Below are 13,572 nucleotides of genomic sequence, written 5' to 3'. Positions count from 1 at the left end.
GTTATTGGTTAAGATGGGCTCCAAATCACATTAACTGAGACAATTCCATCACTCTTAGATTCTTATACACCTCTCTGTTCTTGACTTATAATCATTTGGGAAGGAATCACTGATAATAGAAATGTCTTCTAGTTTTCAGCACCTTTGAAACTGCAAGCAGATGGACAGTAATTGAGTATCACTGAAAACGGACCTAGGAAAATATTGAACTGCTTGCATGAAACAGGAAAACACATGCTGGACAATATGTATTTTTTCAAGTTCACAGAGATTAAAATTGCAATAGTAAATAAAAATATGTGTGCTGAAATGTAAGTTTAAAAGCAAAATCACAATGGTGAAAAACAGTTTATGGGAGAAAGACACTGGGATTAAATCAGAGGTGATGCATGTCTTGCTGCCCTCCTCCTCCAATGGCCCAGGCAGTAGGGGAAGCAGCCAGTGCATTAGAATCACAGTTTCTTCCCCAAGACCTTCCTGCAGTTTGAACATGAACGGGGGAGGCAAGAGTGAAGGATGAATTCCCTCTAACACTGTGAGGCCTGTTTGGGCCATCATTTAGTGATGCAAATAGTTTGAACTGTGAATAATTATTTTTATGTATTCTACTACATCCTCAGAGATCAAGTCCCACTTGTATTACCATATGATACTCGAACCTAAAGGGTTAACCATTAGAAATAGAAATGTACTGTATCAGAAGAAAAGATGAATAATTTAAGCTCTGCCATACCATGCTGGCTCCTTTATATCATCAGCAGTGTTAGGCCTCAGAAGCTGTAAAGTTGCTTGGAGAGAAGCAATAGTTGAACTTTACAGCACCTCGAAAGCCATAGAACGAGGTAGCAGCAGAGATGGGATCCAGCAAGAGGCATGAGATCAGCTGTGGCTTCTCCTGGCTCCCCCGCCCCTCAGTAGTAGAAGCACTCAGCTCCCTTCCACGTGGACACAGAAGAAGCAGATACTCTGCTGGCTGCTCACCTGCTCTCCGAATGAATACAGCTTTGCATTTTACTTTGTATTTGCCAGCTATTAGTTTTGAGCAGCCTCTTCAATCTCACGTTCTGAAGCAGAGCTATGGAGACAATTAGCTTTCATCAAATAGATGCAGTGCCTGCTTTGGTCTCTGGCAAAAAAATGTGGGCAGAATTTTAGTCCAGAAACCACATACGTGAAAATCTCAGGGAAGGTCATGAGCCTGGAAAAACTTGTTGTCTTGGTAAAGACACGTCCTTTGAATTCCTTCTTCTCATAGCAGCTCCACAGTTGCTTGCTTGCATTCTTGCTTAATTTTATTAATTTATTACATGTTCTTAGAGGGTCTGCCTGCATTGCTGGTAGGATAATCCCTTCCTCCTCTTCACTTGGACCTCTGGTTGCTACACTCCTTCCAGAGCCTTATGTACTTCTGGCTACTTCCCTGCTAAGCTGTAAACCCCCTTAATCTCGTTCTAGGGTTTGTACCTCAGCAACTTGAATTCTTTCAACAATTCCAACAGCTGCTTCTAAATTTCACCACATAGAGCTTGTTCTCTCAGAATACAGGTACAGGAAAGGAAAAAAAACGCTAAGCAGCAAATGAATAGCAATGGATCTAATATTTGATTAATGAGAGCTGCTGAGCAGTTTCCAATTTGCTTCTGCCTCCTGGCAGGGATGAGGACAAAACAAGGACATTTTTCATTCATGCATCTTGAATGTTGAGTAATCTCAATCTCACAGCATTGCTTAGATATTCTCACTTTTCTTCTTCTCTGAAGTAAGTCTGAGATTTTTTAAAAATTGTTATTATTGTTTATTACTTACCATATAAATAGAATAAGGAAGAAATCACACAAGGGTCCAAGACACCTCTTTACTTATGGCCGTAAGGTAAATTTTATTATATTTTCTACATCAGCTCAAACAAAAGAGCTTCTCAAACCATTACCCATCTCCAGCTACAGCCAGCAGCATATGCTGAGGGAACATATAAAAAGAAGGCACCTGCAACATGCACAGCAAGTCTTCCCTGGTCTTTGAGAACAATGCTGGAGATTTATTTCTACTGTTGTTTGACAGTCCTGATGGATCCTTTTCCACACATATAGGGAAATATTATTTAAATATACAGCATTTCATCATTTTAACTCAATAATAATTTTCGCATATGAAGCATCCTGTGCAAGCCAGTTTTGCTGTTAATATAAGCATTGGCAGGAGAAACACATCCTCCTGTCTCCCCTAACAGCTGTTCCTGCTGACTTTACTCAACTTTTCCTGGTTTGTGTCTTTTAAAAAGCAATGTAAACCTCTCTCCTGCTTGCATTCACAATGTTATAAGCTTCAGGTCTATTTCCCTCCACTGTTTTCTAAGCTGGAGTTCTCATCTGTCTAATTGCCATGTTCAGAGCCAATTCCACAGCTTTCTATGTGGCACTTTATAGCTCTGAGCTCACCAAACCTGCACACAGCACGTCCAAGTCAGGCATATGACATTTATGGGAGGCACTACTGCATTTCTAACATCTTTATTCATTCAGTTGTTTTACTGTGCTGAGATATTTCTTTCACTTTTATTCAGTTGTATCTCTCTTTTAAGCCTCTAATCAGGTAACAAACATTCTCCATACCATCACTAAAGCACTCACTCCAATAGCCCTGTTATTTCCTTACAGAAATCATGCTTTTTCTAATACTGTTCTCCATTTGAAACAAAATATTGTGAGAGGCTCTTTTCATTTCTACAATAATTTTGATTTTGATTTTAAAATATTACAGCCAGTAAAACAGAGCATCTTTGGGACAGTTACACCTTGAACAATCTGTTCAGCTTTAAAACACAATACATTTTTATTTTCTCATTAATTATCAGGTAACTTGCATCATCTATGCCATATAAAATGTAGGCCCAGCAATGTACCTCGTCTTGCAGTTCATGCAGTCTGAACAGGAGTAGCTGAAATCTTCCACCACCATCATTATAATTATTATTCCTTTACAGTCTCTTGTACTTTGTATAGAGATGAATGTCCCAATCCGCCAAATGATTGTGTTGTACCTGCATCCTCTGCTCTTCCCATGTGGGTAAGGAACTTCAGTGCTTGGAGTTTCTGTGATACTGGAACAGTTAAAATCCTTCTAATGCAGATCAATGTTTTCATTGAATTAACCACATCCACAAACCACCAGTGGGTGGTTTTTCTTCTCCGGATTTTGCCGTAAGAGGTCACTCAATTGTACAATTTCCTCACAGGTCAGTGAGGTGAGTGCTACATGCAGCCTCTGCGTGAACCAATCCTCTTGCACAGAGACTCCTGCTGGGCTCCGAGCCTCACTTCTTATCCCACCTGAACTGGAAGGCACCAGCTCTTTCTCCATCTATTCCACCAACAGTAGCTTGGGCTGCTGAATCAGTCACTGAAAACTGTTGTGTGTGTGCAGTGTGGTTCTTACTGCAGTGTCTTTCTGCAGTAATGCTGGATTCCCTAGAAGACAGAGAGGTGGTGGTGGTGGTGGGAGGGGATATTTTTTGGACCCTGGTTTCAAACAAGGGCTGTTTTCTCCTGTACAATGCAACTGCTTAGGTTGGTGGGGGCACAGAAGCCAGTTCTCTCTGTGGAGACTATGGGAGCGTGCAGGTTAAATTTCTGAGGGCTGCATGCACACGGTAGCAGCAGCCATTGTGACTGGAAGCAGAGCCTAGTTCCCGGCTCCCCAGGAGAAAGCCACATCCCTCTGTACCTACAGCAGCTGCTGCTTTTTGGCAACAGTACAAATAGTAAAAACAATCCCGGGGAGGTGCTAAAAGCAAAGAATTGATCGTTATCGCTGCCTCAGCTTGGGGAAGGGGATAAACAGAATGTAATAAGTCTCAGATTTCTACAGTTGTTATTTCTCTCGGGGAAATAAACCTTTCCACTCTTAGCCAGTTAAGAGGAGGTCAGAGGCATGCCAGAGGAAGCAGCTACCATTAGCAGACATGAAGAACAGATCTAGTAAGCCTGCCTGCACAAAATAGATTGTTGAAATGATAATGGCTAAGCACTACTCTAGCTGATGCAAAAGCTCAAGAATTTTGGTTTCTTAACAGGAAAACATCACGTTTTAGCCCCATAGATGAATCACATTAAGACAGAAAGGGACAACCTATCCTTACAAAAATGCATGGTATTGGAGCTGCTGCAGCATTTCAGCTGTGGTACAGTGCAGCCCCTCATGCTCACCCAGCTCAGGGTTTGCCCCGTTAGCAGAAATGGAACGTGGTCCATCTTCAGGGCCTCTGCAAGGAGGCACTGTCAAGTACTTGAATGCAAGAAAGCCCTTGAATGAGCAAAAACAGAGCAAAATACTCAGGGAAAAGGTTTATTCCTATCCCTGTCATCTGGAGATGGCTTGTCTCCTGCAGAAAACGAATTTGAATTATTTCAGAATCTATTTTAACCCTGCACTATGAATATTTTCTTTGCTAGTCTGGGTGTATAATCAATTTCTCCGGTGTTGATCAGCTTCTGGCTGTAATAATATCCTATGGTAATGAAGCCCACAGGCTGGTTACCTACTGCTAGAAACAGTGTATTGCATCCTACTTGCTCTCTGTTGCTTTGTGGCTGGCACTTCCTGCAGTGATGTGTTGTATCACTGTGGCTAACGATCTGTGCTTCAGCAGCCCTGATGCTGAAGCAGCACAAAGCACAGCAGCAAGGTTGTTATGCATTGCTAAGGCTTGACTTTTCTCAGGAGCCAGACAGCTGGCCTGACAGTGAAGAATACCTGCTTCAGATGCCAGGTTTCTTTTTACTTGCCCCTCCCCTTCCGTATTTGTAGAGACCACATAGAACTTCAGACTAAACCATTTATTTAGATGAAAGTTAGCTTTCTCAGCAGATTGTATTGAATTTGCTGTGATTCAAGTCAGAAAACAGAAGTCTCTCTACAGCTTTCTCTGTATGATGCCCATGTCTCTGTAACAGCATCAGGCTCTTATGCATCGTGGTCTTGAATGCTGCTCCAATACCTGGGCTAATATCACCACTGTGCTAAGAGGAACATAGCATGAGAGAGAAGCTCTCTCTGTAATTCTCCATAAAACTAACTAATTAAATAAATCTGAGTCAGCTCCAAAAATTATTACTGAATTTGAAACAGTGGTACAAAGAGATCTAAATTTGAGATTGCTGGAATCTACTCTGTTGAGTTAAGGCTCAGGTTTCTTTCCCTTTCAGTTGGTCTTTTATAGTCTCCTCCACAGCATTTTTCCTTTCATACTCTTGTCACTACAGTCACAGAAGAACCCTGCAATCATCCAAAGGGACAACACAGCATTACACATGCTTGGCCACAGAAAGTCAAGTTTCTCAATATAACTTTCTGCCAAGTGTGTGTCTCCATCTGTTATCATGCAGAAAACATGTATCAAAGAACCAACCTGTAATGTCCAAGGGCCTGAGGATGTAGTTTGTCTGCATGTACCTCTCTGCCCTTTTGCCGGTTGTCTGCTAGCGTATGATTTCTCCACAAAGCAACTTTGAGAAAACGCATCTTGTTAATGAGCTAGAGAAGTTGAGTTGGTTGTTTTAATCCTTGTTTTAGTAACGAGGAATGGTGCAAAAATGTGGTGTCGTTGTTTTTTTTTTTTTCTTGCCACCAAGATTGCTATTCAGCCAGCTCTATATGACTGAATTAATTTTTTATCGACCAGAAACACAAGCACTGAGGTCACTCACATTATGCTGTGATATGAAGGAGCCAAAAATCAGGACGTCTGCCTTAATTTATCCCTCAGCGATCTCACTGATTCATAGCAGAGAGCTGGAAGAGTGAACTTCCCTCAGCATGGTAGGCTGATTTATAAGGTGGAAGAAACACCCAGTGCTGCTCCGAAGCCTAGGATTACTTTGGTTTGCTGCCCCAGCTGCATCAGCATTATGTGACTGAATTGTTTATAGTGTTCCCTTCCATGAGCAGATGTGCTGTCTGGGCTCACTTACTTTCCAGCCTTTCCTATTTCCCAGGTAATGTCTGGAAGGTGACAATGTTCCCATCGCTGGTGTTTCTCAGGGTGGGCCCTCGTGGGGCTGGGCCCATGCATGCCAAGCATCCTCCAAACTACCTTATTCTGCCAGGTGGCTCCAACTGAAGCCATCTGAAGTAACAGCAAGTCATCCTTTCAAAGATATTTTACTTTTTTTTTTTTTTTTCTCCATTTCAGTGTCTTGGCTGGTCCTGAGTGAAATTTTCCCTGGTGGGATCAGGGGACGAGCCATGGCTTTGACATCTAGCATGAACTGGGGAATAAACCTCCTCATTTCCTTGACATTTTTGACTGTCACTGGTAAGATTTCTCTGTGTTCTCTCACGCTGATATTCTCCTCATGGACATAACAGAAGTCTCAACTATGCAAACAGTACTGCTGAAATTGCACCCACTGTGCCCAGGAGACAAACTCAAAGACTTTCTTGGGTGCTCTATGTTAGTTTCCTTCGTACCTTTCTGAGTCTGCCTGTGGCAATTCTGTGTCTCCCACAGACCATTTTTAAAAAGCCATTTCCTTAGAAAGATGAAAATATATGATATTTAGGATTTAGCCCTGCTCCTTCTGAAGTCAGTGAAAGTTCTGCTCTATATTAAATCACAGCTTTTTGGATCAGACATAGTTTTCCTCAGGAAAAAAAAAAAAAAAGAGAGAGAGAACATCCTATAGAAATCAACCTCTTTTTTTTGCAGGATTATCCTGACTTTAAGGAAATTTCATTCAGGAAAAGGTGTCTTTGGAAGGTGAAAGTGTTTCATGTTTTAATACAAGAAAGTAGACTGTCACAGTATAATTTATAATCAAGGGAAAGCCTTAAATTCCAAGTTGGAAATTCATTGATTGGCAAATATTTTTTTCTAATTTAATTTCATAGGAAGTATTGCAAATTTTGGTTTACAACCTTTCTCTGAAGAAAATATGGGCTGAAAGTCAAACTATATGAGAGATCTGAGATTCCAAATTTACTTTAACTCTGCATAACTCAGCAACAGATGAAGAGGCAGGCAAGCAACTGTTATCAGACCCACAAAGAGTTGAGGTGATTTCATCCTGTTAGATATATTTTTAAATTGAATATTTAAATTAAGTGCAATCTATGACTAAAATGAGTTTCACATTGGCATTTTCTGAGAGAGAGAGGGAGAGAAAAAGTTCTCTTTTACCAGAACTAGGGCAAAATATGCCAGGTTAAATTCAGTGTGTCTGTATTGGCACTTTAGCTTCTTCAGAAGAAATTTTTCCAGTTGTCTACACTTGTGACACTTTGGTCTCCATCACAGAGCAGTCCTGAACTGCTTTTCAACAAAACCAAATGGGAAAATGCACCATGAATACTCTCTATCTGCCAATACGTGTTCAGATCTTGGACCACACTAGAGCTAAGGAGATGTTCCTGAAATCAGATGGTGTGCATCTTGAATAATAGTTGACCTGGAATAACTTTTCTGCCATGAAGCACTACTTGTTAATGCATACATAGCCATTGCTTTGGTCTCAGTTATGGTGAACGTAGATCCACAGCAACTTTACTGGTTTAGCGGATGTGATTTGGATTTCTGAAAGTATAACTATATGCAATTACAAGTTCCTAGTCTAGGGTAGAAAGGCAGAATCGGAAAATCTGTCTTCAGACAAATTTATGTGGAGGTCAGTATGGCCAGCAAGTATCTGATGTGTAAGACAGCAGTTGGAACAGAAGCTTCAGCTGCAATTTTTAGCTCGTGATACAACTGACAAGTGTCTCAGCATTCTGGTCTAGTTTTAACAGGGAAGAACACTAAGGACCTGTCTATACAGAAGAGTGTATGAGGTGAGATTTCCAACAACATGACAGTAGTGGCAGAGTCCATTCCTTCAGCCTGAGGTCCTCTCTGCCCCCTTAAACTCAAAACAAAACAAAACAAAACAACAAAACAAAAAACAAAAAACACAAAAACTTTGAGTTTTTAGCTGGCGCCATTAGGAATTATCTTTGGGTCTCTTTTTCTCTCCCAGAAATGCTGGGAACTGACAGCCTGGTGGGATTAACTGAGACAACTGCCACAGTGTGAAAAATGCTCTTATTGCTCCATGAAAGAATTTGCAAAAAAACCAGACATGGGTGGAATTTCAAGGCGCTTGTGACCCCCAGTGCCCTGGCATGAAACAGCAACAATGGTTGCTCACTGTTTCTATCCAAAGTGACAGCAAACAAAATAAATTGATGGGTTTATGGTAAATGGGTCAATATGAGTTGCTTAGTTGTTTTTTTTTTTTTTTCTCATCAAGACTGAAAAAGCAAAAACATTTCACAAATGAAAAAGCCAAGAATAACAGCCTGTTTTCTAACATCTCCTTTGTGTTTGGGGCTGTATCCTATAGAAAGGTTGCAGCAGAAAAAGTAATATTTGAAAATTGAAGAATTCTTTTTTTTCCTTTATAGAGCTTATTGGCTTGTCCTGGGTGTGTTTCATTTACACAGTAATGAGCCTAGCATCCCTGGCTTTTGTTATTGTGTTTATACCAGAGACGAAAGGATGCTCGTTGGAGCAAATATCCATGGAACTGGCTAAAGAGTAAGTACAAAGCATGACTGCATCCCCATGGTGCCAGAGAGACAAAGCCTCCCAGAGATGTGTACCAACAAAACGGGAATACAAGCTGATATTTTTTTAGAAAAGTCATGTATTTTCAAGGCTTGAGCTTGCACATGGTAATCTCTCTGGCAAAGTAAAAAAGCAAAGCTTTGCTGTTGTTGTGGGAGGACTGACCCAGAAGGGATGGTGGTTTCCACAACACACAACACTAATAACTGCCTGACTCCCCAGCACATTTGCTGAGTGGCCTTTTGAGGAGGAGGGAGCCCTGCTCTCCCACTTGGACTGTATGCCTTTGCTTGCAGTTAGGAAAAGGGAAGGACAATGACCCTCTCTCCAGTACTTCAAGCCTCCATGTAAGTTTGGGTAGCTTTATTAGATGGGGGCTTTTTGCTTGTGTTTACTGAATCTAGTGGCCCTGTGGACTCAATTTTTATTATCAGTGTGATGCTCATAATCTCCCCATCTTTTTCAGTTCTTTTTAGTTATTGAATATATATATATATATGTGCATATAGATATATACATAAAAGCAGAGTCCCATAACGTGTTCAAAGAGGATGTGTGCCTACTTTTTTACCAGCCCAAAACTAAAAGACAGCATAGCTCCCACACTCTTCTGGCAGTGGCCCAGGGCATGGGCCTTTTAAAGCCTGTAGGGGTAGTGGTGGTGATTGGGGGCAGTCCTCTCGTGCAACGTGTCCTACTGACACTCAATAGCAATTTTTTATTGTTTATTTATCTTTTTAAAAATTATTTTTATTTTATTCTCCAGTAAATACATAAAGACCCCCTTGTGCTGGATGAGCCAGCGCAGGGAGAAGCTGGTGCCGGTGGAACTACCCAACAGGGAGAAAGAACAGTTCTACTAGAGCTGAGGCAACCAAGGCAGCCTTTGCCAAAAGACTGGCTCCGAGAAAAAAATACTGACACTACAATGGGACACATGGTTTCTTTGTTATACACAAGATAATCTCTCTCTTATTTCTTAGTAGACCTTCTTTCAGTGGTAGTTTATGGCCAGCATTAAAGATTGTTGTAGTTTGTAACTCACTGGAACACCAGGCTCCATCTGTTTCAAACCAGAATCCCTCACCTCCCCTAGGTTACTCTGACACACAGGAGGTGCATGGAAGCCAGAATGCTGTGCACAGTCCTTGTTATCTATACTCAGCAAGTGCTCAGAGCTGCAAGGAGCTACCGGGTGCCAAGGAGAAGGAAGAGTCTGTCTCACAGGAGGAGACTGCCAAAGACTTACGTCACTCCAACTCTTTGTCATTTCTCACCAAATGTATCCTAAATTACTGAACCAGCCTTAAAAAAGGGTTAGCTGTATGGCTCCCATGAAATAACTTCAGTCTATTTTTTCCTAAGAGGTTAATGAACCTCTTAGGAAAATAATGAATAATGAATAGATTAATACTTATTAGCAGATAAGTAAATGGCCCAAGAACCTGCAAACACTTTAAAAGCATATTGACTGTCTCAGCAGCTACATAGTGGCATTTCTCTCAGCATTTAATAGAGGGAGCAAGACTGACATGCTCAGCTGGAATACTGATACTACTTTGGACTACACACATGATCCCATTTTATTTACTGTCTCATAGCATTAAAACCACCTGACCATGTTCTGCACTAAGGGAACTTAACGACCAAGGTGAAGTTCTACTCCTGGACAGATTGAATCAGTTCTGATCAGATTCTGAGACTGTCACACATTTACACACTAATTTTGTAATTCTAGAGGAGAACACCTATTCATACAGTTAGTGTGTGTTCAACCTGAAAAGAAACTATTGACGCCAAGGCCATGATTTACCAATGTCACTAGAAATTTAGCTACCTCAGGACTTTAGCTATCTACTGGTCAAATCTATGCCACAACTTTCTTACACTGTAAGCTTTTAGGGAACTAGCGTCAAAATCTTGTTGGACTTTTTGTACAAAGATCAGGCAAGTGGTCATCACAACACAGGATTTTTAACTATGAAAATCCTATGTCATCTAAAACAACCAAAAATCTTGCTGAAGCTTTTCCACCAAACTTCTAGGTGATTGGTGAGCAATCTGGCTTATAGTTGCCTTATTTTTTCTGTTCTGATCCGAGAGCCATCAGTGCTCACACCTCATGAGTGTTGTAAGACCTATCTGCTTTCAGAAATGCATATAATAGTGCACATAAGGCTCAGCAAAATACAGATTAAGGCACACACATCAAACATTAGGTAAAATCTTCCGATAAGGGTACATATAAGTACTACTGACATAGTCCTTAAGAAGCAAGAAGAGACCAAGCACACACAAGGCTACACAAACAGTGGGGCCGTGCACCTAAGTTTGAGGTGATTCAGGGTGAAGCCTCCTCCAGAAGGAGTAAGCACAAGGACTTCAGGTTCACATTGCAGAAAGGATTAGCCAAGCTGGTAGTAATGTACAGGATTTCCATCCCAAGTTCCAATCCCACTCTGGACCAGATGTACTACCAGCTTTCCCATAGATGTGGAAGAGTTTCGTTTCCATTACTTTGAATTTTCCAATAAAAAAATGAAGACCTGCCCAGAATTTTGCCTGAGCACTACAGTCCTAATAAATAACAAGCTATTTGAAGAGACATCTTTGCCACTGCATGGAAGAGACCCTGCAGCTAAGAGTCTCCTTGCATTTTCCTGGCTGCACCAGGAACAGTTTACTCAACACTGCAGCAGTGACAGAGGTAAGTGTATTCCTGTAACATCTTCAAATAGTTACAAAAAGGATGCAAAATGTGTGAAAGCTCAGTCACAATGCAAGGATAGCTGGGTTGGAGCCATGGTGAAGAATAGTTTTGACAAATATTAGTGCCTTATTACTGGAGAAAAACAGCAACAAAACATTCTATTACTGAAATGGAAAGATATTAAAATATTGGTTAAACTGTTGGTGCCGTGTAGTGTCTAATGAGTGTGTGTGAAGCCTACTAAGCACCAGGAAAAAAGTAGAAGATTCAGGAGATGTTCTCAAGTACCTGTAAGGAGCTACTACAGTTCTGCTAATACTGTAACATTTTTTTTTTACATCAACACTAGCATTTTTTTTTTAATAAAACCTACTAGTTGTACCATCTGTTCTAAACACTTGGCAAGTCATCTCATCAAAAAAAAACCCCCAAAAAACAAAAAAAAACCCCACACCTGACTGGATTCACCATCTTTTGAATTCCGTGTGTTGGCAATTCCCATGTTGCTCGGCACTGAAGTCTACTGAAACCTCTCCATCTGCTGGTGGCTGCGTTTCATTCATGTGCATTGTACTAAACAGCCTTGCAAGACACCTTCAGCCGATTCTGGGTAGTCTTTCAAATATGCTACTGGTTTATCACATTCATTCCTATACTAACAAGCATCTGAGATTAAATCAAGGAATAAAATGTAGTTTTAGTGACAGCAGGAAATTCCTGCATCTGTGATTTGACGGTGATTGTCAGTGCTTCCAATAGCATTACTTGCTCTGGTTGGTACTGCTTTTGGATAGCTGAACATACTTTTGCACATGCGATCCAAGCCCACGTTGGCTTTTAATTTCTATTACATCACACTGAGTGCAATGAGCTTCTGTAAAATCCTGCTAAGCATCACAGCTTCCAAAATAAATTTCTGCTGTAACAAATTCTGTAAGTGTTATCACAAAAATAAATTTAACTTGGAATATACCATGGGAATTGTCTTCTCAGAGACAGAGATTTTGGCTTCATGGTGAGCTTTTGTGAGCTTTCCCCACACACAAACACTTAGTGCAGAAATAAATAAGTAAAAAAAAAAAAAACAACAGTATTTTTGAAGAAGGCATAGTTCCAATGCTGTTTAATTGCAGACTCTAACAGCTTCAGGTACCTCTAAAGGTAGTATTACGAGGTCAAGGGCTTTTTTACTCCTCACAGCTTTAGTCTTAATTGTAATCACTTAATTGTAGTGATGTAGACTTACATAGCCTAGTAAATGTAGCCATAATTATGCCTCTCTTTTATAACAAAGCCTGCACATCTGATGACACAGAATTAAGAGTTACAACTTCCAACTAACTATTAAAATACAGGTGTAGCAGAAATCTTAAGTCACAGCCTAAAGCTGTCTGAGCACCTGGTGGGAAGGCAGGGCCAACCCAGAGGAGCTCAGGTAAATGCAATGCACCTCAGTGACTGGAAGGGGCGAAGCCAGGATCTACTCCTTCCCAGACCTCATTTAAGGGTAGGCAGCGGAGGTGAGAGCATTGTCTGCTGGAGATCCCTGCCTATCTGAGGCCTTTTAAAGGTAGGGAGCTCTTTTCCTTAATTTCTGCATTTGTTGTGCCTGGGCCTGTTCTCATTTGCAGAAGCTAAAGACTTTGCCACCCTGCTGTTACTGTGATACTTTCCATCTCATTATAGCATTACAACAGGGCAAAAAGAGGCATCTTATGCATGACATCCCTCTGAAGGCCTACCCAAAAAGTTTCTGAAGATCTGGAATTATTCACTGACTTGATTAACAGAGTGGATTACAGAACAAATGTGCTTATTAAATTTGCAGGCAGTGTTAAAGTGAGAGGGACTGTGTTAGAACTCAGAGCTTAGGAAAGTTCTGAGAAGGCTACAAAAAAAAAAAAAAAACCAACAGTGTAATTGCAGAAGGGTAAATGCCAATTTCTCTGGTTATGCTGTCTAACTACAAGTCAGTGAATGAGAAAATGGGGATCAGAACATGCAGTTAAAGATCTAGTGGCCATGGCAACTCAAAAGCTAGCAATGAGTCAGTTCTCATTCTGCTGCAAAAACGAGTCCTTAGTAGGTTGTATAAATAGAACTGGCTGTTCTCTCAAAGGAATGTGAAATAGACTTCTTATGGTACTGCTAGTGCTACAGCTGAGCACTGTGCAGAGATCTGTGTGTGATCCGAATGGAGAATCTAGGAGAAAACAGGTAGAACTATGGAAACCAAGGCTATTGAGGAAGAACTGATTGACTG

The 13,572-nt window shown here is 40.8% G+C and overlaps 1 protein-coding gene across 1 annotated transcript in view; it reads left to right on the top strand.

Annotated features, from left to right (window-relative positions):
- Positions 1 to 11,511, top strand: part of SLC2A12 (solute carrier family 2 member 12) — a 29,701-nt gene extending 18,190 nt beyond the window's left edge. Inside the window, exons 3-5 of the mRNA XM_052675895.1 lie at positions 6,191 to 6,313; positions 8,437 to 8,569; positions 9,366 to 11,511. Coding sequence (XP_052531855.1) covers positions 6,191 to 6,313; positions 8,437 to 8,569; positions 9,366 to 9,462 — 353 coding nt within the window. The 3' untranslated portion in view covers positions 9,463 to 11,511. The remainder of the gene's footprint in view (positions 1 to 6,190; positions 6,314 to 8,436; positions 8,570 to 9,365) is intronic.
- Positions 11,512 to 13,572: the final 2,061 nt, after the last annotated feature.

The sequence above is a fragment of the Tympanuchus pallidicinctus genome, unplaced genomic scaffold (assembly GCF_026119805.1).
Source record: "Tympanuchus pallidicinctus isolate F22 unplaced genomic scaffold, pur_lepc_1.0 scaffold1, whole genome shotgun sequence".
NCBI classification, from domain to species: domain Eukaryota; kingdom Metazoa; phylum Chordata; class Aves; order Galliformes; family Phasianidae; genus Tympanuchus; species Tympanuchus pallidicinctus.
The sequence above is the reverse complement of the archived record's forward strand: the minus strand, read 5'-3'. Positions and strand labels throughout refer to the sequence as shown.